Genomic DNA, 25949 nt, shown 5'->3' with positions numbered 1-25949 from the left:
ACTAACAAAATCCCATTATCTTAAAACAAGTCCTTGACACTAGTGTATAGTGTCTGCCAGTGTGATGAGATAATGTGACGACTTTCCAGGGCAGTGACATGTTTCTAAGGAACAAGTGAAACTGCACAAAAAGCAAGTGGATTCATCTCAAACCTGCATTTTCTCCAGTTGAAACGTTCAACAGAAGAAAAAAATAAATTCAAGACCTAATATTACCCGTGAAGTCCAAACTTGCTCACAGTATGTGTGCCCTTGCATGTGTGTTTATAGGAATAGGTTGTGCTGAAAGTGCATGAAAGGATGCTGAATGTGTGTGAGTACACTCTGTGAACTCAGGTGCTCTGCCTTCAAATATTCCTTTCCTGTTTGCCCAGCATCTGTTTCATCCCAGCGAGTGACCACTTCACAGCTCCACTGTTTTCTTTCTGGGTGGACTTGTCAGCTGTGATCAAATCAGACTTTTGTTAAGAGTAAATTTCCCTTCCAGACATAGCTGATTACTCCACCCACTTTGATATGCTTGAAGTCGCTCGTTAATTCCTGGACACTTTTGTGTATTTTTGTCTGATATTTCCTCAGTTCTCATGAGGGGCAGTGTTTGCAAAAGATTAAGTCACAGAAGATCTAACAGCTTGAAAGGGTTCTCTTTGGGCAGCTTCATTATTTTAGGGCAAACCTTGTAAAATAATGTTTTAGTATTCCTCTAGCCTCTAAGCGTCTAAAAACCATAAGCCCAGAGTGCTTGAGTATCCAGTTTGGACAGATTAGATCACAACCCACAAAATAACTCATGTATCAGAGCAGGTGGAAGGAAAATGCTACATATAATAAAGCACCTTCTATCTTCTTGACGCAGGGGAAACACACGATTCAAGACATTTTGTCGTCAACAAATATTCTGCAGCACCATGTTTTAGCAGCAAGAAGGAGGCAGGAAGCAGCGGACAGCTTTGTATGTGATACATTTTTATTGATTCACAGTAATGATGAATGGATTGATGATTTGGTCTTTAACTGAAATTTGCCTCTGACTCAGCCAGTGACTATCCACAGTTATCCTCACGTTCCTCCATACACAGGCACAGATCACTTTTTGTCGGAGTGTAGGCATCACAGCTAAAAGCAACCTAAATCACATCACATGAAGTATTATTTGTTTTTTCTTTAGATGAGGTTAAAGTCCCTGAGAGCACAGCTTTCTATGAATATGATTGTAGATAAGCACGGTGTAGCTCACACTCTCAGCTTTAAAGACAAAATAAAAGCATAACTGGCCATGGAAAACAATGTCCCAGTGCTATGCCTATAGCGTGGGTACAATACAGTAATATGGTGAGAGTGGTTAGTATGAACCAACTTAAGATATGGAATGGCATATAATTTTAAATAACACAAAGAACAGACCGTAATATGTCAAGAGCAACTGTACACACGCAGACAAATAAGAAAAGCATCTCAACAAATACTCATTTTAGACTTTCAGATCCTTCTTCTTACATTAGTGTGTCCAACGGTTTTGAGTAATAGGGCTGAATGTGTTTTGTGCATGCACCTATTCTTTCTAAGCCTTCTTCGTGGAGTCATGAAGGCCCAGTGAGGAGCAAGACATTGTGCTAAAGTAATTTAGTCTGCAGTTGATGACTTTGAGACTTGTCCTTTCCACAACGTGTCCTGGAAACTGGCCATTAGAAAACCATCTTAACAGGTTTGACCACTAAGAACACATTAATGGGGTAAAACAACATGATTAACACAAGTTCCATGTTGTAAAGACAATGGAGTTGCATCATTGTTTGGTATGGAGTTACCACGTTATAAGACAGTGTGGAGGGATGCAGTATATTATAGCAGGCCCAGCTTTAGTTAAAATAAGGCCCGTTTACTGTGTTGAAGCGTGAATTTAGGAGTTTATTTTTTTCTCCCAGACAAACATGTTGTTCTCGTTGGGGAGCTGAAAATGTCGGCTTGTGGTCTCTGTATGGCTGCCTACAGAAAGGCAGCTCTGGTAGTAAAAAGTGTAATTCTTTCTCCAAACTTCATCCCTTTGTCTCTTTCTGTCTTACTTTCTCAATCTTTCTTTCAATCACTGTCCCCCTCACTACATCTCTCAGAATATAAATCTCTCAAACTTGTAGTTTATGTAAAGATGGAAATCCAGATTCTCGCTCTTTCTATGATTCCTTAAGTAACAATTCAATAGTGTTTCTTTACGAAGCACATACTATAGCCCTAACCTTAACCGTAACCTTATGTCTAACCCAAACAGACGTAATTAAAAGGGTTTTTATATGTTCTCAAAACCCAGCCTGCCTGCCCGCCACAATACTGTGGTTTTGTCAGGCCGTTTTTTCCTCCCATCAGAGAGGCTGGAAGAGAAAAACTGTACAGTTACAGTTGTTTTAATAACTCAAATAAATCAACAATTATTCATATGATTCATGGGAACGTTCTAATACTATGTCCTGTATGAAATAATTTCTCCTCACTGGTTAGTAACGTCAGAAAAACAAAACAATATTGTTAATTAAGCGCTAGCTAAGAAACTCTTTACTGAGCATGCTGTGTATGTGTGAAATCCATGAATAAATAATGTTGCAGCATAAATAGTACATTGAATATAAAAACAACAAAAACTTGTATTTCACTTTTTGAAGAGTTTTTAGATAAACACCCTAAAAATTGAATTTGGTGGCTAATTTTAAAAAAAGAGTTTGGGGGCAAAACTAGAATACTGATGTTTAAAAGATAAAGTGCTCTGTTTAAAAAAATAATTTGACCTGTTCTTACCTAATCTAGATGAAAAGCAAAACATCGTAGCATAACTACACTTTTATAAAACAATGATTTTGTTAAAACCAAAGCATTGATAAAATATCTAATTAACCGTGAAAGAAAACTACCCAAAATGCATTGTACAAACACTGTTCACCTGAAACGTAGTGAGGTTAATATAACGACATACACTATTGTTAAAGAGCACCAATATTGAAGTAATGTAAAAGCGCAACAGTTACAAAATTCAACAATTTGGGTAAAATAATAACAGAGCAAATCATTAATTGCTACATGTGCATTAAATCCGTCTTTTGCAACTGAAATTACGCAAACTCACAATATTATAAATTTTTTCTCTGATTTTCATATCTTCTAGATTGGAAATGAGATTTCCCAACAGCACCGTCTTCCCCGTTGTCTTTGTGACAGATTAGCTGTAGCGACATTAAGGTCATTCATGCGTACACATTTTGAATAACTAACTTAAGTTACTAGTCGTCCACATTCACAAAAATCTGTATATGAATCAATATCCAACTTAACTTAACTAACATGTTGAGCCATCTGGCAACTGTTCCACTCTTGTTGTCAATGGAGTGTCTGCAATGGTCACTGCTGTGATATGATGTGCTGATGAATATGTTATCCACATATGCCAAGGAGATGATCAGGCGCCATTTTGTATGTTGTCTGTTATTGTGGGTCCCATGGTCCCAAGGGCCTGGGGGCCATCGACCTCAGCCCATCCTGAGTCGTCTCTGGGCCCCATTGGAAGGCCTTTGCACTGGGCCCTCGGATGGGCTACACAAAGTTGTTGGTGATTTGCCTCTGGTGCTCAAACAGGTCCTCAATCTCTGCACTGTATGCATCACCTATAATGGAGACAAGAACATAACAATCAGAGACAGAGGAGGGGAGAAGTTAAGATAAAGGGAGGGAGAGGAAAAGGCTTTTCTGTCCTCACCTGCATGACATCCATACATGTAAGCTCTTTGGCCGTCGTATTTGCACCGACATCTCATGACATTGTTCATAAAGTCAGACTCAGCCATGTCCATCGAGGGGTTGACTTCCACCTGCAAGACGACAGGATACCAACGACTTAATGTCACAATGTTTATGACCTCATGACTTGTAGCTGCATATTTAATCAAACAAACATTCATTAGGAAATGGGAGAATTTATCACTTTGTTGTCCTCGCTTTCATCTAATACTGTATCTCCAGCAGGCACATGGTCAAAGAAGGACTAAGGCTCCCCTCACTGCACACCGAGAAAGCCGTTTGAAATAAAGAGCAGTTGAAAAAAAAAGGGCCTGTTATTAAACAGCACCCGTGGCTGGTATTGTTTTTATAGTCAATCCCTTTCTCATCTATAAACAGCTGGATGACTTTTCCATACAGTATTTCTATTTGGAAAGATAAATACACTGAATGTTCACTTGGTTGCCTACAGCTACATTACGCATTTGGACTGAATAACATGCGGCGGTAAAACACTTGCTTTTACCATGCAAAGCACGAAACATGCTGGTAGATCTTTAAGGAAAGCTTCATCATAAAATACTTTATTACATGTATGAAAACATGTAACAAAGATACTTCTGCCCACACAAAACACGACAACTGGCTGCAGAAGAGGTTATGCAACTTTGCAGCTGAAGTTGATGGAATGTGGTTGCTCCTCACACCAACATAGGTATGCAATAATAATTGACTGAATTGGACTGAAATTGATGTCTGTTGCAATAGAGTAGCTATGCATAAGCATGTTTTTTATGTCTGAAATAGTCTGAGTGCTGCCCTACACCATACTAATAGTCTGTCATTTGCAGAGCAGCTCCATAACTGCTGATACAACCATTCTGTTAATCTGGTCTGGTGATAATACTGAGGAGCCATTTACTCTAATAGCTGCTCTGTAAACTGCTACACCCAATTTAAGTACATGTTACAAACAGCTACAGGGAGAACGAAGGCAAACTACACAGAAAAAGGCAGAAAACTGAGAAAAAAAAACTTAGTGAATGCACAAAAGCTGTCTCTTAATTTTTCAGGGGAAATTACAGTGTTGGACCAGAGAGGAGAAGAGGACCAGTTCACGTTCAATGTGTTGCTCAGTGAGAAAGTGGCAATAAAAATAAAAACAGGGCAGGAGGAATTCCTTGGTGGCAAATTAGCCGTTGCTAATGGAAGGGGGGACTCGCTGCTGTTTGACTAAAGGGAGGCAATAGTTAATTTGGGTAATTGGTGTGTTTCATTAGCAGTGGGTGGTTCAAGGGTAGGTCTGCTGAATCCTTCTATAACGCTCAGGATCAGAGAAGTCAGGCATCAGCTGCACTTTACGAGATAAATGAAAGAACCCAGTTGAGAGAAGGACAGCTGTTGCAAAAGATGTTTGTATTTTTCCAATTCAGCAGCCTTGTTGAATAACTAACTCCCTGCTTGGCTTTCTTGTTCTTCTCAGTTAAATTTGGTTTTGTACCCTTAGTGCTTGTTCTCCTCAAATGACCCTGACCTTTTCACCTTCAGTAGCTTTTCCAATTTCGTTCTCCCATTCTGTGCTCTATCATTCATTCCTTCTTTCCGCCTCAACATTGTGCTTTAGCAATGTACGACTTTATAATTATACCCCGCTCAACATGCTTAAAATACATCTAGTCAGCACATGAATTTATGCGTATATACTGTATGTGTGTCACGTCTTGTTACGAGTAAATTAAATAAATCCATCTTCAATAGAGAGTAGAGAAGTGTAATTACAAAGACTGAGAATGACCTCTCAGACAAACAGGGTGACAGCAGTAATTACCAGACACCCAGTTACACTGTAACCAATCTGCCACAGCTGGGACGTAATTGGCAGCATAAGATCTGAGAACTGCTGCGTACATGGTGGGATCAGTGGAAATGGATGATAATGGGAGATGGAGTCCTTGATGTGTTTTAGTCTAGCAGCCACAATGACTCGACTGAATGACCTGGGTCAAAGTAATGACAGACAGAGGCAGGGTTGAGGTGATGACTGTGATGATGGAGGTCGAGAGGTTTAACTGAAATAGACGGAAGTTCACCTTAAGATCTTGTGAACCTCTTTCTCATTAACTAAATCTTTGGCCTTAAAGCTAGGGCTGGGAATCTTTCATCGCAAATGTAATGATTGGACGGGATTACAGTCTTGCAACAGACCAGATTTTTCCTTTTTTTGTCCGAACATTTGATTTATTGATTTCTGTCGGGTATGATGATGATTTCAACAAAAATGTATTTTAAGTTGAATACTAACCCGAGCTGTATAGGAAAAGTTAAAAATGTTGGAAAATATGTCATTTATTAATCGTATATCCGATTTCTTGAGAGTTAGATGAGAAGATTGATACCACTCTCATACCTGTACTCTAAATATGAAGATACAGCCAGCAGCCAGTTAGCTTAGCTTAGCACTAAACTGGAAACAGGAGGAAACAGCTAGTCTGGCTCTGCCCAAAGGTAACACAATCCACAAGAAGCACCTTTCAAACTCACTAATTAGCAAATTATATCTTGTTTGTTTAATGCGTACAAAAAAATAAGGGTAAAGACTTCACGGCACGGTTTGACAAGGGGTTATGTGTCGGACTATTTCATGGCTTGGTGCAGTTGGAGTCTTATCATCCCCATAAAGTTACAAGGTAACTAGTGGAAACTCCAAAGGACAAGACAGGACACCAGACTCCTCACTGCACCTAAGCTGCTTGGAAGTTGTGTGTAGTGCTAAGCTAGGCTAATTGGCTTCTGGCAGTAGTTTCATATTTACTGTGCAGACATAAGTGTGGCATAGATCTGACTCTTTGCAAGAGAGAAAAATGTGCACATTTCCCAAAATGAACGATTACTTTAAAGACCAGGTTAATAGTGATTGATTTACGTAAGGTGAAAAAAAAAATACTTTGAAATGTACCCAAACTACAAAAGGGGAGAGAGGAGAAATATAAAATGACTTGTGACCTGGAAGATGTAGTCTCCTGGCCGTACATCCGTTACGTCGACCCACTGACAGTCGATATCGTGGCGATACGTATCCCAGCATCCCACAGAGATACCCTGATCACCCATATTATAGCAGGAGAACCGCTTCTGGAGTCCTAACACACATACACACACCAACAGCGTTATCAATCACAACATCAAAGCTCATTTAATGCCTAGCACTCCCTGTTATTTCTAAGAGCCTTTAACTTTCTGAATTGCATCAGACTACATAGGAACTCTGTTTTTTCATATGCGCTATTTCATCCATGATATAACAAGTAAAGTAAATGGAGAGTGAACAAACAACAACAGCAGTGATATAAAACATTAACCACAAAGTAAAAATCTAAACAGCAGTAGCTGAAATATTGATGTTAATTTCCTGTTACTAATGGGAAAGAGTATTTCACTGGGACTCATGAATAGTGGTGAACATTACCGTCAGGGCAATACGTGTCCTCCAGACAGAAACTGGCCTTGTGTCCCTCTGCAACCCTCGTGCCATTCAGAGTCAGCAGGTCGTAATGTGTGAACACCTCGATACTGTGGTAGTGCCTGGGATGACAGAAGGGAAAGTCCAGGTGAGAGTGTGTGTATGTGTGCACGTCTATGAGTGTGTGCATTTACGCTAACTGAACACTGGCTCCCTATGGCTCGTATCCTAGTGACCTCACTGCTTGAACATGAGCGTGGGTGTCACCGTAAAACCCTCTCACAGGAGCTTGTTTTAGCCGCAGCTTGGTTGAGCTGTTTACTCGTTCTGAGTGAATAGAGGGCTTTGAAACACACATCTATAGCTCTGATGTGTTGTTGTAACAAACTGAAATGGACCTGATTGTACATGGGCTACCCTGTCCTTTGTATTACACAGACCTGTGGTAGATTGGTTCAGCCGTCATTTCCACAGACATATGCTGCAGGGCAGCTAATGAATCTGGAGAGATGACATCACTGTCTCAGGCCACCCATTACTTACTGGGACACATGTCCCACAGCCAACACTGTGGGCTTCAAATGGCTCCTTCTCTCATGACGACAGACCTCAAAGTGCTCTCGTCATCTGACAAGAAACCAACTTACTGAGAGGAACAAGGGGACGTAGAGTGGAATTTGTGAAGAGTAGATCTGAGGACAAAATCGTGTCTATTTACAACTAACGGACAAAACACAGCCTGAGTCCTGGCGACGGACAAAGGCTCTTGTGTTTTTAATGCCTGTGCTGCATACTACCTGCGGCCCCCTCGCCTAACCCTGTGTGCACTGGCACAGAGATCACGCTTCAGCTTGTTTTCTTTTCTGGTAGCAATTGAATGCAATTAAATTAAATATAACTCAAATTACTAAACGTGGAGGGAGTTATGTCATTATTGCACGTCAAAGCAATTTTGCACAAGGAACAGGTGTTTGTCACTATATTTTTGACAGCGTCTAAAAACCACAGCTCACCTGCATCCAGGACACTCACAACCAGTTTTCCCAAAAAACACTTTTTACCTCAAGGGCAACCACAACATCCCACTTATAGTAAGTACGTAAACAGTTCTTTCCATTGCAACAACCTAAGCAATGTAACACCTCCATGAACTCCTGTGGGATGCTCTACCTGTGACACTGGTGCCATGTCCAGCTCTCTCTTGTTGCTTTGGGTCTGAAATCGGAGCGACCCATGTTCATAATGCGGGAGGAGAAGCGCAGCAGGCGTCGGTGGCCATAAGGCCAGTTCATCCTGGCAGCAGACGAGGACAGACAGTTCTCCTCATTGGCACAGCTCAGCAGGTGGAGGGGTCGGTCCTCCAGGTAGGCTGTCTCCTGGACCAGCTGGGCGTCCAGAACGAGGTCAGGTGCCGCTGAAGCAGGTCAGATGGGATGGGGTTATGTTAGGATTCAACCAGATATAAAACCAGAGGAGAATACGGGGAGCCTCAGCAAGATGGCTCGACTTACTGTCTGAACAGGTGACCCCAGCGGCCTTAGTTCCACCTCCTCGAGGACAATGGACATGGTTGTTGCGACGGCACTGTTGAATAGAAAGCTCTGTGCCCACACAGTGACTTCCACTGAGAATCACATCAGCTGCATTTGGCTCACCGGGCCAGTACCAGGTCTCCTGTCAGAGGAAGGGCGTGGGGGTGGAGTCACAGACAGCTTGTCAGGTTTTCTATCAATGAGCAGTATCATAGCTCATTGTCCACCAGAGTGAATACAGGGGCTGTGACTATGGATTGGCCTCCATGTGTCTGTCTGTGTGTTTCATCAATACCTCAGACACTGCTGATGGGATTTTGACAAATTTTGGAGGAATGATACCTCTGAACACTCTAGTCCGACATTTTCAAAATGACACTAATTAGTTTAGAGATGGGAGTGTTACGTTGTTTGTTGATTCAGGACATCATGCCCATCCATTTAGATACTCATTATCAGACTTTGATAAAAAAGTTATTCAAAATGACCCAAATTAAGGAGTGGCACTACAGTCAGAGATCAAAATAACATGCTTGCTGCCACCTTGTCAGTTATGCATGTAGTGGTTGTCAGGGAGGTTGTTACCTGATGAGCACTGGCAGCGAAGCCCAGGCCGAGCTGTCTGCATAACACCATGGCCTCGTTGATGCCCCAGTTCTCACTGCAGACAGAGCCCCAACGCTTACGACCCCCAACCTCCATCAACACCTCCACACGGCCTTCTGATGGGAGTCTACCGCCAACAAGTCGCGCCTGGAAATCCGTTAAGGATTAAATGGGTGATGCTTTATCAGTGAAAGCTGATGAGTGTATGTCTTGTGATATTTTTCATACCGTGTTCTCCATTCCGGTCTTAGGGACGTTACAGCGCACTGAGGCGTCCTGGCTGTGTTTGAATGTCCACGGTTGGACTTCCTGGAAGTAGCAGTCTAGGATGGAGCGCTCTGACCCCATACACTGGACACTGTTCATATGGATAGGTCCTGTTCCTGAAGAGGGAGGAGGAGAAGAGGTAGATTTAAAGACTCTGCTGACAAATATAAAGCAGGGAAATACAATATTTCTTGTGCACCGTTTGAGGCCACCCAACGTAGACAAAAGCATCAGCAGACTTTATCACGCAAAGGAACACACACACACACACACACACGTGCAAGGCTCTGTATTTCTTTCACATGAATGTGCTTTCTCTATTTTAGGGTCGTACCAACAATGAAAAGTTCCTATCTGTCATGACACAATGCTCCTGCAAGCCAAGCAGCAGCACCACCAACATCTACTTTAGGGATCTGTCACACCTCATTACCACCATTCTGTTGCTTTGGGCACAACAACAACTACAACATGGTGTGTAGTCCACCACCCTGGGTGAGCAAACAAGGCAAAATCTGTGGCAACAAAATAAAAGTCTTTCACTAGTAGTCGTTTGCCATTTAAAACCAGATAATCTCTAAACACCATAGAAGACGGTGGAAACAAAAAGCAAACAGCTGCTGCCATAAAGACTGCAGTAAATGAAAACACAGAACTAACTATGGCTTCAGTGTTTTATTATAACAAAAGGCGCAAACTGAAAACCTGGACCGAGGCAGCATTGAAATAAACACAACCAAAACCACAAAAACCAGGGGGAAGAGAGAAAAAACAAGAAAGTAGGGCGAGAACGAAGATGACTGAAATGGTAGCGACCAGATTGCAGCCTAACCCAATCTGTCTCTGTGTTGGTTTTGGTAGATTGTAGGCCTGCTTCCACACTGGTCACCATGCGTGGGTTCATACGTTTGAAAAAGACACATCTAAACCACTTCCACCTCAATCTGCAGCGTAAAAGCCACAAACTAGATCCAAACTCCCACTGTTTAACTTATCAAGACAAACACAGGGCCCAGTTGGGGGATCCTCAAAATGAGCAGTGACATGTATTTAAGTTTAGGAAATCCACGAAAACCAGAAATCAATTCCAGGAAACTGGTCACACGCTCTTTATAAAGACACACACACACACACACACACACACACACACAGTCGGGATGTTTTACTCCCTGATGTAAGTATAGTAATCTATATGTATGTGTACTTCAAGGGCAAAATTACACAGTAAAATAAGAATCTTGATCAACAAAGGAGGTCTCTGTACTTTAACTCACTGATGGTGATGATACATTTAATGATTATGGCAGCAAGAGAGTTATTATTTTATAATATTACAATATTTTCTTCACTTTAATTCTATTTCAATTTCACAAATGATCTAATCATGAACTTCATCATAAAACGTCAGCGATTGACAGACAGATACAGCTATGAGAATAAATGTGGTAGCTTAAATTTAGTATTTACAAGAAAAGGATTGAGTTTAATTACCATATAATTTAAATTGGCAGATGCCACAGATAATTTGGACAGATTAGAAAATTGACTTAAGGGGATGGAAACAGGGTAACATAGGTCACATTCTTGTTGAAAAATAGTATAAATAGTTGGTTGGTGGTTACAAGGGAAACCCTGTTCTTTTCCTCTCTGAAATTATACTCTGTTTTAGGCACATTAATGTAGTCTGTGAACATTTTCTTTCCATGGAACGTCTCTTTCTATGCCTCTGACAAAAACTCTCTGTCATCAGTTAGATCTGTTTCTGAGCCAAGTGCTAAAATCATGTACGTTTGTAAATAGATTTGCCTGTCTGTGGGCTTTTAGATGGCAGAAGCCAACCAGCATCAACATAATGTTTCCTTTTCCTCTGTCGACAGGAGCTGGATAACAAGGGGACGACTTCGCTTATCCCAGAGGGGGATACTCTGCATACCACCTGTATACCGCAGGTAGGTGCATATGTGCAAGCAAGTGTTTCAACATATCTGATATGTGAGACCACATTCAAAGCAAGAATCTCTGACTGAATCTCTCCCTCTCCAGCCAAACAGCCAGTCGACCATAACCGTTATCACAAAGAAGTTATATTTAAATGTAATTCAGTGTGATGTGAATAATAGAATTATTATTAATCAATGCTTTTTGAGATTAAACATTGTACAAAACTACATTTTAAACAATCCACTCTTTCAGGAAGTCGTTCTCAGTGAGGGTTTGTTCTATCAAAGAGTCTATTTTAGACCTTTTCCAACGACATATAGCCCTATGTTTATGTGGCCTTCGAGCACATGGAAAATTATATGTCAGTAAAATGTCTAACAGGCTGCATGTTATAGAAAGGAAGCTATGAAAAGACTTTGAAGTCCAATCATCCTGCAATAGCAGTGTATATGTAAGTGTAAGACAGAGACGGATAAAAAGGGAGAGTACTGTGTGTGTGTGTGTGTGTAAGAGAAACAAGAGCATGTACGTATATGTATGTGAAGTTGTTTATGGGCCCTTTTATTGCACAAGCACAATGAGAAACGCAAAGTGGTAGGTCTTGGGACTGTGTGGCTGTCTCCAAGCACACCTGCTATTTCAGTTTCTGCATGTGCACAGTGCAAATGAGCTGGGTGAGGGTGAATATAGATCGGAGGGTGTGGTGATTCTTAAATACAATCTCAGCCAGTCATAGCACTGGTCTCATCACTGTGAAACAGCTCTGCAGATCACAGGCACAATGTGAATACAGAGCACTGCAAATCTGTGGCCAGAGGCAGATCGTGTGGGTTTTTTTAAACACTTAATTAGTACAATGATGATAGAAGCACATAAGCCAACAATGTTTGGTGAAGCGGTTTATAAGATTGCATCAATTCGATGCTATTTCAGTTGCAATTTGACTGTACTCACATTGAACAATTTTGGAGAGGAGGTTGCGAGGTTCAGTCGGATGTTTGTAGAGGTATGTGTTGGTTATTCTGTAGCAGCCTGTTGTCGCTTGCGTGTAATCTTATCGAGGTGAACAACGTGGACGTTGTGCGTATTGGCACTGCACTCTGGCGCAGCACTTCTCAAACTGCAGATTGCAGATTGCAGATTTACCAACATATCTGTCTTGATGCCTTCAGATGGCTGCAGGGATTTAATGAACTAAAAGAGCAGCTTTTCATATAATATAAAGCAATATTCAAATACTCTTTTAATAAATAGATAAATGCAGATGGTTTAATGATGTTCCTGCTTTATCCATATTAAACCAGCAAAATATTTTTGGTGCCGATTCAATACATGGTTCAGATAATTTTCCACCAAACCACCAGCAACTTGTTTTGCCCACCTCTATGTGCCTTTCCTCCCACATGTGCACCATGAGCTCTACACTAGGCACCAAAACACCACACAGAAGGGCATAGACAATTTCAAGATCATGCAAACCTGCATTTCCAGGAGCAAGACTGGAAAAATATGAGGCATATAAATCAACATACACACAACCATGCAAGATATACAGTACATGCCAGGTATTGCACATATATAAATGTAGCTTTGTGATTAGATCAGGGAAAACCTATTTTAGGTCTAAAATTGAAAGCTTTGTTGCCCCTCCTGACAATTAAACACCTCTCTGCCTCAGACTGCTGGAACCATGATGAACCTGAATTCTGGCCCAACGACTAAAAGTGGTGATTGAAACCAGACGGCAAGGGGTGTGAAGCCTGGTGCAATCCTAAGAGGAGCCAACTAAACCAGAGTTTAGTCTTGTTAGACTCATCAAAAAGAAAGGTAGCACAACTGACATCATCGACAGAAAACCCGATTTAAGAGGTTGAAAGGTAAAAGGGACTAATCCAACACATACAAAAATACCCTATGATCAACTGGAGAGCTAAACCAGCAGACTGTCATCCCACATTTCATCTCAATCAGCATGATGAGAGACTACACCCAAGTCTGAGGCATTGGGGAAGCCATTCTCACATCTCATAAGGGTGGGGACACCACTGGCGCAGCTGGATAGTGACTTCAGTCTGTGCATCACCAAAGCCGAGAAATTGAAATCGAAGGAAAAAGACCACAGAACTCAGTGACTAAAAAGCTTGCTTGAAGCTAGAAAGATTATGTCTGTGGCTTTAGTAACCAAATGCCAACGTAAACCACCATGGCTTATAGTGTTACATTTTGTGTGTGTGTGTGTGTGTGTGTGTGTGTACATGTGCATGATGTTTGGGCAGCTGGTAGCCCTGGCACAGGACTCATTTAATCACAGCTGGAGATACTGCAATCAACATATTTGCGGCTTCATGAGGTAACATATGCACACACACACACACACACACACACACACACACACGCACACACACACACACACAGACAGACAGACAGACAGACAGACAGACAGACAGACAGACAGACAGACAAACACACATGCCCATGCATTATCTGATCAGTGAGGGCAGACGGGTGCGGTGTCTTAGATAAGCAAAAGACTGAAAAAAACCTCCCTGTCTTCTCTGGAATGCCGTGACGCATGATAAACACATTCAAACATCCAAATTGTAGACTCAAAACACCTAGATTAAATGTGGAATTTTTTAATGTTTTATGGGAAAGCCTTTGCTCTAAGCAACAGTGGTTCTCTTTCTCACCTTGACCCATAAAGGCCCCATGCAGGGCATCCTTTGCACTACCAAAGCCGAGTTGTCTGCACACCACACTGGCTGCAGGTCTTTCCCACATGTGGTCCACAATGGTCCCCCACTTTCCGTCTCGGAGCACCTCCACGCGACCCTCGCCCAGCCTGGGGCCAGCCTTCAGACGCACGGGCTGTACAGGGCAACAAAGGGAATATAACTCATCTTATCTTTGTGTGAAGTTCATGATTGTGCCAGTGTAGTACTGTATTCATCTTACCACATCTGGATAAGGGGCTTGGGGTTTTCCTGAGGAGATGCGAGCAAACTGAGGTCCTGGCACACACTTCACCACTGCATGTCTCCCGTTCTTACAAGGACTGGGACTACGGGGGATGGACAGCTGAGCAAGACACTCTGACAGGCTGTTCTCAGTACCCAGACAGTGAACCTTTTCTACCCAGAATCCCTTCTTCTTTGACATGATGCTCAATCTAAGAAGAAGAGAAAGTGTATGGTCATATATCCTTAAAGCCCCTGACAACTTGGTTTTAAGTCTTTAGTAATGCACAATAACATTTAATGTTCGTGAATTAGCAACACTCAAAGTTAAAGTTCAGAGAAAAACATCCTTAATAATTGTTAATTAGGAGTTCAACATTCAAAAACTACTTAAAGGCTAATCTGCTTCTTCAGAACTGTGTGGGTTTGGTTTGATCAGATTTGATTGACCGTGCTGGCAACATGACAACAAACAAAACTTGAATCACATTTGAATTCAACTCTGATTAGTGCACAACATGTTGTGTTCATGTAGGACCTCATCACTCATTGTTTTTCAGCACTCACAGGTTTTCGGGGGCTTTAAATGAAGTTCAACTCGTTAGGTCTGACAGTATCTCACAGAGCTATAAAATGAGTGATGTCAAATATAGCTTAGAAACATGAAGTTGTCTTTTTATTACCTTGTTAAAGGATCTGCAACCTTGGTATCCCATATTTTCCTGTAAAGGAACCAAAGAACAGATGTTACTTCTGTATATTTGCTGAGGTTACAAACACACATACACACATATCACCCTGTGAGGTGACCTGGGTCACTAATTTCTTGTTCAAAGTGGAAGTGACTGTAGGATATACTGTAGCATCTGCTGTTTGTTTTATATGTAACCTGGCCACACAGGAGGGATTTCTGCCAGAGCGAGCAGCGGCACAAACACATACACACCAACTTGCTTATTACTAGAAGAGTGTTCTTACTGGGGCACTTGGTGATGACTTAAAATAGTTACAGCTCAGACACAGGTCTTATCAAAAGGATGACTCATACAGCTCCATATATATATATTGTGTATATAAAACCAGAATGAGCTATGCGTGCGGCTTTGTGGTGAGTGTAAAGTTAGATATATTGATGCAGATGACAGGTAGTTCAAGGAAGAATGCAATGTTCTTGTTCTCTTTCAGCAACTTCACTTCCTGTCTCCCTTTCTTGCTTTATAAGTTCAGTAGCATATATTTCCATCTGGAATGTGGGCTGCTTGCTATTTACTGTGTTTATGTTGAGAGTAAGTGGCCGGTGTATCATATGTTCCAAAGGCAACAGTACTTCCTGTCACCAACATACGGGTACGTGTTGAACAGGAACGTGCTGCTGGGTAAGTTTTATCTAAATCACCCACCATTACATTAAATAAAATGAACCTGCCTTTTCAACTAACATAGACCCTTTGAATATAAGACTTCAGCATTCCATGTTGCAATATCACAGAGCTTTGTACTACAGGATGTAAGAACTAAAAAAGGATATTTTGAACTATGTCGCTAACCTCCAAAGGCACAGGCTGACCAAAAAGTCTTGACATTCAACATCAGTGATGTACAACATTTCTGGGAAAACAAACAGGGTTTGACCAAGCACGATATACAAACAAAAAGTCTGGCAGCACGTTGCATGTCCGGGAAATGCCAGAACCAAATAGAGATTTATGCACCAAGTGCGCTGGCGGACTCGGTAGAGTGGTGGAGAGGAAAGCCTTCTGTTCTCTTGGCAGACACGCAGAGCAGACATGCCACACAGACCATGCCAGCACATCCTCAAACCACTGCAAAGTGCAGGCACCATCACAGACATTCACATCAATTCCACCAAAACACCACACACGAGACACACATGCCACGGCCTGACTGACATTTTAAAGGGACTGTTATCGGCCCAATATTGGCACATCAGAGATATACCAATGAAATAAAAATGTAGGTTCATAATGCATTAGGTACTTTAGAGACTAACATTTAGGGCTGTCTTCGACCAAAGAAATTCTCAGTCGACTAACACTCATCTGTCCGTGGAGCAATTTGGGGTTCAGTGTCTTGCAAGTGATCAGTTAACAACCCTCTCTACCTCCTGAGCCACAGCCGCCATTTTGTCCAACTATTGTCCAGAATATCTATCCTATAATGTTCACTGGGCTCCAAACACGTACAACTGGTGTTCCTCAAAATGAGCTGGTGAGGTGGAGTTTCCATTAAAATATCTTGTAGAGCGAAGCACGCACATATTTTCAATCTCTGTAGAGATGTATATCAGCATGGCACCACAGGTGTGGGAGGCTTAAATGGTTTTCATTTTTTGTGGTTCACTGACACAGTAAAAAAAAAAAAAAAAAAAACGTCATTAAAAATACTCCCATGCTGATGTTAGTGGCATTCCCCTTTAAGAAAAACAAACACGTCTAAGGATGTTTGTATGAAAGTACAGGTAGATAAATATTAGATTCTTTGACACGAACTCGAGACATTCCCGTAAAGCTAAAGCCAAACAAAAATGTAAAACAAACTGAGGATGTTGGAATCAAGAGCAGCATTGTCTTTCACATGATGTTATGTAGGTGGTTGTGTGAAGTCATGGACTGCTGACTGAACACTTTCCAAAAATCACATAACAACCTGTTTCCTGATGCTGCAGTCAATGAGCCAGAAGAGACCTCTCATCAAAAATATTAGCATTTGGTCAGGAGAAATACTTTAAAATGTGCGTACTTTCATGTCAGCAATCATTTAGCAAATAGAGATGTTTTGCAAATCATACATGCTAGTTTTGAACAACACCATTCAAATGGACTTCGGGTCATTTTCCAGGCCCATTTGAGGCGCAAATGCTGATTAAATGATGAACATCTGTAAATAAAATCTCAACATTTGACTTGATGAGGCAGAATAAATACCCTAATTTTAAGTCACATGCAGGGGTCTAAATAAAGCTGTATGTGGAGTCACGAGACCTGCTGACACGTATAGAATTTAACACTTATTCTTTACAGTGTCTTGAATCACACTTGTAAAATATCTTCAATGTGTCTACCATGTGGCTCTGCAGTAACAGGCCGGATAGACAGTAAAGGAGCATGCACACACACAGTTTCCCATGAGGCAAACATGTCTGTGACTTGTTTGTGACCTCACCACAGACCAATCAGCTAACCATTTCCCCTCTTCAGAAACCAACAGCACTACTACAAGCTATAAATGATACCTTCAGCCTTCGGGTCTTTCATTTGCTAATATCTAAAACTTCACTCAAGGGAGACAAAACAATGCTTCAATGTCACATTTTGAATATATAAAATCAAATAATTAAAAAGAATATCTTTCTCTTCGTCATGAACTAGTTCTATATAAATACATGTAACTGTAACAGGTAGTATTAGCAGTATGACAGCCTTTCTCTACATGCTGTGTATTGACAGCCTCTTTTCACCTGCATAGCATTCATCAGCCTTGTTTAAGAATGCAAACAGTGTTTCCAGCACTTGTTGTGGAGCCAAGAGAACAGAGGCAAATGATAGGGAGTCCCACCTGCCTGTTAAAGACTAGCGTTACACCACTGTTACGGTTGCAGCACCCTCACACTGCTCACTGGCTTTATTTCTAAAGGTCTTCTGGTTTTAATGTAAAAGATAAAATCAGACAAAACCTATTTTTTATTTTTAAATGCTGGAAAATCTGTCTTAAAAAACAATACTACAAAAATCCGGGTGCAAATCAGATTTAAATAATGGTGTTTGCATTACAAACATGAACTCTTAATTTTTTTAAATAATTCAGGATAACTAATACTATCTATGCATCAGAAAACACGCCAACTTTTAGGTGCTTGGGAACATTATATCAGATTATAATACTTTAGTTTAGTTTAGTTTGATGTTTTCCTTTTTAAAACCTTGCTAGTTACAGCTGGGAAAATGTCCATTAACTACAAACATTGACCCTTGTATACACTATGCTAGAAGTACCAATAATGCTACAATATATGACCATTATACCTCGGTCTACAGGATCCATATTCAGCTCATTAGGTATTAAGACGCCTGAAAATGTTTTTGCAGTACACATCAAGGCGTTATCTTAACAGTGGAGGTAACGCTAAAGAAACATGAAAAAAGAGCCAAGATAAAAACAGAGCACACTGTTGCCAATAAGAAATATTTGAGAGGATTTCCTTTTGCCGACTTGAAGTATATTTGAGGCAGATCTCTAAATATTCCCATGCAGACCAGAGTGGGCTGAGAACTTCAACCCAGTTTTGAAAGCCAGTTTTCTGTTCCAGATCACAAAAATAGCCACCGGCACAAAAATTAAAAGATTGGTGAAATAAATTAGAGAGAAGGTCATTGAGGAAGATCACACAGACATCAGACAGGAAAGCCAGACTCGGTCGCTCAAAATGTCACACACAAGCCTAAAAATGTTACCCTCATCATAAGAAAACTTCAGCTGAAACATAATTTAAAAATAAAATGCCGGTTAAGTCCCCAAATCACTACGGTGACAGAGGAAGACAGACAGCTGCTGACACAGCGGGCCGTGCTGCAAACTGCAGCTGTAATTGGACATATTTCACACGAGCAAGCGAAAATCTGGCTCGTCTGACTGCTGCTCCTGTGCTTTCTCTCCATCTCCTCTTTCTCTTGGTACTCTCTTCCTCCTCCTTCGCCAGCTATGTCTTACTCTCTCTCACACACACAGCTATAATTGAGGGTGTATTTTTTTTCACTCTCAGCAGAAACCCAGGAGAGCCTGTTCCTGACCAACCTGTAATTACAGCATCTTCAGAGTCTCATCCAAGAGACACAGGGAGGCGAGAGACATGGCATGGTCCGGGATTTCTAAGAATGGACTGAGAGACTTGGAGTAAGGTGGAGAAACAGGGGGGAGTGTCACTGGCTAAATCTGGTCAAACCATGCAATACAATCCTAAGCTTTTCTGGCAACTGTTTATATATATATATATATATATGTTACATGAAAACTGAACATCATATTGTCTCGCACCCAATTGTTTCTCTTTAACTCTGCTCACATTTTGTACAGTCATTATAATAACAGTGGCAATTTCAGTCAGAGGGCAATCCTTACAATTACCCATAAGTAAAGGCTAAAACAGCTTTACCTGTATTTCAAGTATTCTTCTGGTTGTAACTGTAAGTTGTATATAAACATCCCGGTAAAATAACAAAGATAAGGTTTCATCCTGAAAACTCACTACTTTAAGATAACTTGATACTAAAATAACTTCTCACTGGCAGCTAAGATGGTGAGGCATGTGTACACATTGAACCAGTTTGAAGTCAAAAACACGTATTGAGAGACAACAAGTATGCATCTGTGGAGATGGAAAACAGGTACAGATTTGGAAACAAACACATCATCGTGGTTCAAACCAGCATAGCCCCTGAGGCTACAGCAAAACACCAGGTCATACCCAGGACAGGCAGACCGAGGTGTATCAAGTCACAACCGCTTCCATGCCAGAGCCTTATAATTTACACGCACAATAAGAAAAATCCTCATAATGGCATACGGCCGCCCAAACTTTTCAGTGTACATTTAGAAGCAGATATGTTGGATAAGCACTTTGTTGCGGCTTCGGTTAGAGACTAAAAGAGCCCATGGAGTGCTATTGTTTACGTTTTTTTTCCCCTTGACCTTAGGAGGAGATTTACAAACAACACTGAGCAGATTCCCTGCAGGCTTCAGTCCAAGTCCTTCAAGCTACAGCAGCCCTGTCCTCCTCTGTCATATCTCCCTTCTTGGTGGGCAGCCAAATCTCTTATGTGACATCCATACAAATCCACCCATATAATTCCTCACTCAACTATTACTTGCAATTCTCATCAGCCATTGTTTGCATTAAGTAGTGAATCTGTACTGCGATGGAAAATCGAAGAGAGGCATAAAAAGCATCACACCTGCAATGCGGGAAAGCTGTGCTCTAATAAATGATCCTGTACAGAGTCAGGCCAGGCTGTTTGACCACAGTTCATCCTGAGGATCTTGTATTACTGAAGATATGATTCCTGAGGATGCCCTCCTCCAACAACAGAATCCAGTTATAGCGTCGCTGTGTTCCCAATAACAGAGTTCAGCGCAGACGGCTTAATTCAAGGGCAATGCAGAAATCCTTTCAGTGAGTGAGCGTGTTCCAATAGGGATGTTTGTAAAGTCAGTAAAAAAGTTGGAAAAGTCTATAAAACAAATTAGTTACCCCCTCAACAGCTACAGCTTTCTAGTAGAAATAGGAATCTAGCACCTACAGAACAGAGCAGATGTTGCGGTCTGTCGCCAGTTGAGTCAGAATAACCCCGGCCAAGAGAGGGAAGGAATGGCTGAACTGTGAATCACCTAGCCGGCAGCGCTCCAGGAACCAGATCCAACTGGGTCCCCCTTCCACCGAGAATGGTCAGACACTAGTCATTCTTATAATAGCAATGGAGTAATTCTCTGCTAATGTGTGGTCCTCCTGTGGTAGAAGAGCAGAACCTTACCAAAATCCACTGTCAGTGGGTTTTTTTGCAGCAGGAAGAGAGGAAGTATAGAAGGAGACACCTAAATACAATGCATTTAAGTACATGTCTCATTGGAGAAGAGTTTCCATGAGAGAATGCACGGATCCATGCTGAGGCTGGGAATTGAACGTCAACACTTTAAAGAAGGAATGGTTTGACATTTTGGGAAAATCACACTCTTGTCAAGAAATAGAAAAGATTGATAGCACTCTCACATCTTTCAAAGACGGGAAACAGGAGGAAACCGCTATCTTGGCTCTGTCCAAAGGTCTAATAACAAGCAAATTAGTGTATTTTCCAAAATGTCACAACTATTCCTTTCAGTGGCGACCGACGTGTCTGTAGCACTGAGTATCGAAATGTGCCAAAAGTCCCAAAACCTGGGATTAAATGCTTGGTCATTGTTGTTTAATTATCCTTTAATAAGCTTGGTTTTGAATTATACTTTTCATAATTTAAGAGTGTGCTTTATTTAGGAAAGTTCTCCTTTGGTTGCTTTATCTTAAGGCCAAATTGAACACTGATGAATTGAGAACTGAGAAACTGAGCAGTTGTGTTGTTTAATACACATTGAGCAAATGTCTATGTTCCCTGAAGTAACGTATTGAAAGAAGTATTGTTTTGGTATTGGTACCGAGACTTGAGTATTATATTGGCAACACAATCAAAATAAAAAGATTTCAATGACATCCAGCCCTAGTACATATACACAACCCATGAAGATAGCCCATGCACACCGTGTGTACACGCACACATGGACATGGACACAGAGGGAGAGTGAGAGAGGCAATGAGGTGAGGAGAGGTGATTTGCCTAGAGAGAGGTGTAGAGAAAGGGCAGTAGAGAGGGGAGAGGGATTCCTTTATCATCCTCCTGAGGCTGAGGAAGGCAGGTGGGAGTGAAAGGGGACACAGGGCAGAAGTGGCTGGGGGAGGAAGATAAGCCCAACAAAAGGCTTTTACTCAAAGTGGCTCTATATGGAATGCCGCATTGTTCAGGATGAGTTTTTGTCCACTTAACGACGGGATGAATGGCAAGCATGTTGCCCTTCTGAACTACAGTCAATGGTGTAGTGTGATCTAATAACCTGAGTTCATACAGATGAAATGTGTTGCTCTCAGTCTAGCTGACAGCAAAAAAATGTTACTCACTTGTATATTTTCAAATTGTGCTGAGTAGCCTCTGGAAAGCCAAGCATCCCACACACAACTCGGCTGCTGTTGAGACTCCAACCCAGGTCACAGACCTGCCTCCATCTCCCAGCATGCTTCACTTCCACCGCACCCTCTGTGATTAGGCTCTTCCTCTTGGTAGCCATGAGGATGGGACGAAGACGGACTTCCTCGATTTGCACCTTACTGTGACCCTTTGGAAAGATGCACATCACATCCATTGTTACGTGCCTTTCTGAGAATAACATAGTAATGTATTAGAATTAAACTGCTGTACCTGGTGGTGTCTTTGGAACCTGGGGATCTCATGTTGATGTCCGTTTCCATTGTAGGCATATCCTGGATGCGTGCGGGTGGCCACAAGGCCCTGCCACTGAGGTGCAGGGCTGCCATTGGGCCTGGCAGCAGCGGGGGTGTGGCCAATACTGGCTGCCTGGTCAAGCCTGCGCTCCGGGTTGCACACCACCCCCAAGTCTTCAGAGTGTTTACAGTCATTCACGCCCCAACCGTTGTGTTTGCAGTCCTTCAAGGACATCTCTGAGCCGTCACAGCGTACATTATCCATCCATATGGGGCCTTGTGAGAGGATAAACAATTATTACTTTATTCAGTGTGACTTTCATTGATTGTTCAATAGACAGACTGGGCATTGCATCTACACAAGGGCCCGAATCAGTTCCTAAACACCTAACACTTGACTTTTACTGGCACACTGATTTAAGGTTGCACCTTAGCGGCGTGTTTAGCAGTAGATACACAGTATTTTACAAGGCAGGGTGCTGTAGATCCTGCTCCTTGAATCCACTCAACCTTCTCTTTAATTTGGATTTAAAAGCAGCAGTAAAGAATGTCTATAAACCACAGCAAGTGTTGCACAACTCTGGCAAGCGAATGCTGTCATTATTCTAAAACAAATGCCCCTTTTGGCCCATATATTTGCTCTGCCAGCCTGCCAGGAGACCTTAACGAGATGTAGACTCCAATCCCACAACAAGTTATCTTTGTCACTTTATGATGTTAGTTATTTTGGATGGCTTAATTGGTGGTCTTTTCATGAAGCCTTACATTTAGTGTGCTGTGGGGGGAACACACTGGAGCATTGAAGTTTTGCAGGAGACAGGTTAAGACAGGAGACTGGTCTAATATGGAAGCCTGCCATTGAGTCTTAGACAACTTAAGTCTAATAAATGACAATGATAATCCAACAGGCCTTTTTCAGAGCAGACATTTGGACTCCTCGTGGCAGGAAAAGCACAGGTGTAATTCATACCATTAATGATGGCTCTGTGATCAAGTGGGTCAGTAAGCATTGCCACTGATCCAGCAGCATGCACAGTGCAGAGCTCTGAAATGGACTGCAGCCCTTACTAACATCATTAATTAGCTACACCTGTGATTTCCCTGCTCATGGGCTATCATAGCTTAGTTTTACACTCACAAGATCGGTGTGGCTTTGGCCATCTGGAAAATGATGACATCTGACCTTACTTCAGTAAAATGTCTCCCTACTGGCTTCATTGTCATTTAGTACAGGAAGTGCTCCCACCTGCTCCTTCTCCATACTTGGCGCTGTGTGCCCACGTTACACCGCTGCGGAAACCCAGCTCTCGGCACACCACGTTGGCCAACTTGATGTCCACCTCATCGTCGCAGACGGTCCCCCAGGTGTTGTTGTGCAGCACCTCCACGCGCCCTTCGTGCGGTTCTCGCGCATAGTTGCCCGCCAAACGCACCTTGGCGGCGGGTGCACGAGCCGCCCTGCGCTGAGAGGACGTGGTCCGCCGGGGTTCAGCACCAGCGGGACAGGAGAGGGACAGCAGCAGGAGCGGGAGGAAGCTCAAGCAGAGGGTGCGGGTCATCGTGACTGAGAGGAGGGGGTCTGAAGGTAAGAATTGACACACTGCATGATTCAATTTCTTTTTCTTCTGTTTAATTAATGTTGCAAGTTATTCTATTCATTTGTGTGAAATTGACCAGTGGAGTCATTTAACTTGCTTGACAATTAAGCAGTCAGTTTAAAGTTACAGGCTACTTTTCTCTGTAATAAGAAACGTCTCTCACCACTTTGAGATATAGATCCGGAAACTTAAACTACCGAGCATAAAGACTGAGTAATTTCCTTCAGGTTAAACAGCCAGCCAGAAGGGATCCTGCCAGGCCTGGTTGTTAACTGGACTAATGGTGACATCCTCTGGACGAAATAGTTCAGGTATAGTTTATTCAATGGCAGAATACAGCCAGTTTATCTTTTCACAGTCAGAGAGATGAAACTTGAAAGTTGTTTTGAAGTCCCACATTTGATTTTACCCACTAGTGCAGCACCAATTTTGTGATGCAATGCCAGCCAGAACGCATGAAATGAAAAGGCTTACTTTTCACTCATGTCAAACATATGCATATAATTACACCAACGCACTTTTGTATTGCATTTCACGTGAATAAACATCCCCTGATGCTTACTAACCAGACAGAACCCGAGGCAGGTTTTAACTGGAGGTTAACAAGTGTCACAGCCAAAGGAAAACGCAGTGGTGGAGACAGACTGAAACATTAAATCACTGCATGCCACAGATTTGTTTAATGTGACGATAAAATTATAAAGGAACAAACCAGCAACGAACAAACAAACAGACTTTGCAGACTGGTCTCAGTAAATCATATAAACAGCAGCTTATATTGTATAAATCCTTTGACTGTATGTCTTTTCTTACTGCTTAATTCAATGTAAGAACAAAATTGGAAACAACAAATAATTCCTCTAAATGTTTGAACTGTATTATTATAGCTATCTGCTTTTAACAGCAATCTAGATAAGGTAAAGAATCCAGAAAGGAAAAGGAGCAGCTCAACTCTGTTACACCTGTGACACTGTAGATGCACATGTATTAAAAAAATGAAACAATAAATGAAAATAAAATAATATTCCTTACCAGGAAAAAACGTAGATGTAGAAGGTAAGGTGAAAGTTCACTCACCTGGCAGGCAGCAAATGTTTGCAGTGGTGGACGTCACTAGCTAGGGGAGAGTGACTGAGTGAAGGAGTGTGTCTACTAAATGCTCTCCCCAGTCAATCCTCCCTTCTGCCCTCCTTCTCCCTATATCCCTCCCTCCCGCATGTGCTCTCTCTCCCTCTATATCTTTCTCCCATATAGAAGTGTTGACGTAATTCAAGTGCTAAAATGTAAAGCTAGTTCATTAGATTGTAACCTGAGTGTCTGCACAATGCTCAAATACGTTTCCTATGAAATCTAATCAAAGTATTGTACTACTGATGGAGGATTTGTCATTTTAACTTATACTTTGCAGACATATGTATAATTTTGGGACAATACTCTTGAGCACCGCTGAATGAGCTCAGCCGTTCCTCACAGATAAATGAATCCGACGGTGAATGTTTGAGAAATGAGTCTCCAGCAACCACAAGACTCATCAGTTTCAGGATGGGGGTGTTTAGCACCTCGGCAGAAATCGATTTCATACATTATAAAACTCATTTCATAATCAAATGGTGTGTTTTTCTCTGCCTCTCTACACCTCCCTTCTCTGATATGGCTGAAGATGCTTTACGCAACTGCACTCGCAGAGCGTTACAAAACCTTAGGGTGAACGTGTGTAAATCTACCCAACAGGAAGGACTCTGGTTCCAGAATAGTTTCAAACATCAAGCTCCAAGTGTCTTAAAGAAGCTC

At 41.8% G+C, this 25949-nt stretch overlaps 1 protein-coding gene across 1 annotated transcript; it reads right to left on the bottom strand.

Annotated features, from left to right (window-relative positions):
• Positions 1-3445: 3445 nt before the first annotated feature.
• On the bottom strand, positions 3446-24119 carry loxl4 (lysyl oxidase-like 4; the record flags this gene model as incomplete). The annotated part of the gene is made up of 14 exons (XM_079169467.1): positions 3446-3647; positions 3740-3851; positions 6763-6899; positions 7226-7341; positions 8390-8633; positions 8731-8893; positions 9337-9504; positions 9586-9740; positions 14256-14433; positions 14521-14734; positions 15206-15244; positions 22240-22454; positions 22538-22836; positions 23807-24119. 14 exons carry the CDS (start codon positions 24117-24119, stop codon positions 3577-3579), a joined length of 2424 nt encoding a protein of 807 aa, XP_079025593.1. The 3' UTR covers positions 3446-3576.
• Positions 24120-25949: the final 1830 nt, after the last annotated feature.

The sequence above is a fragment of the Pholis gunnellus genome, assembly GCF_910591455.1.
Source record: "Pholis gunnellus genome assembly, chromosome: 11".
Lineage (NCBI taxonomy): Eukaryota > Metazoa > Chordata > Actinopteri > Perciformes > Pholidae > Pholis > Pholis gunnellus.
Note: the sequence above shows the minus strand (reverse complement) of the source record. Positions and strands in the feature narration are given on the sequence as shown.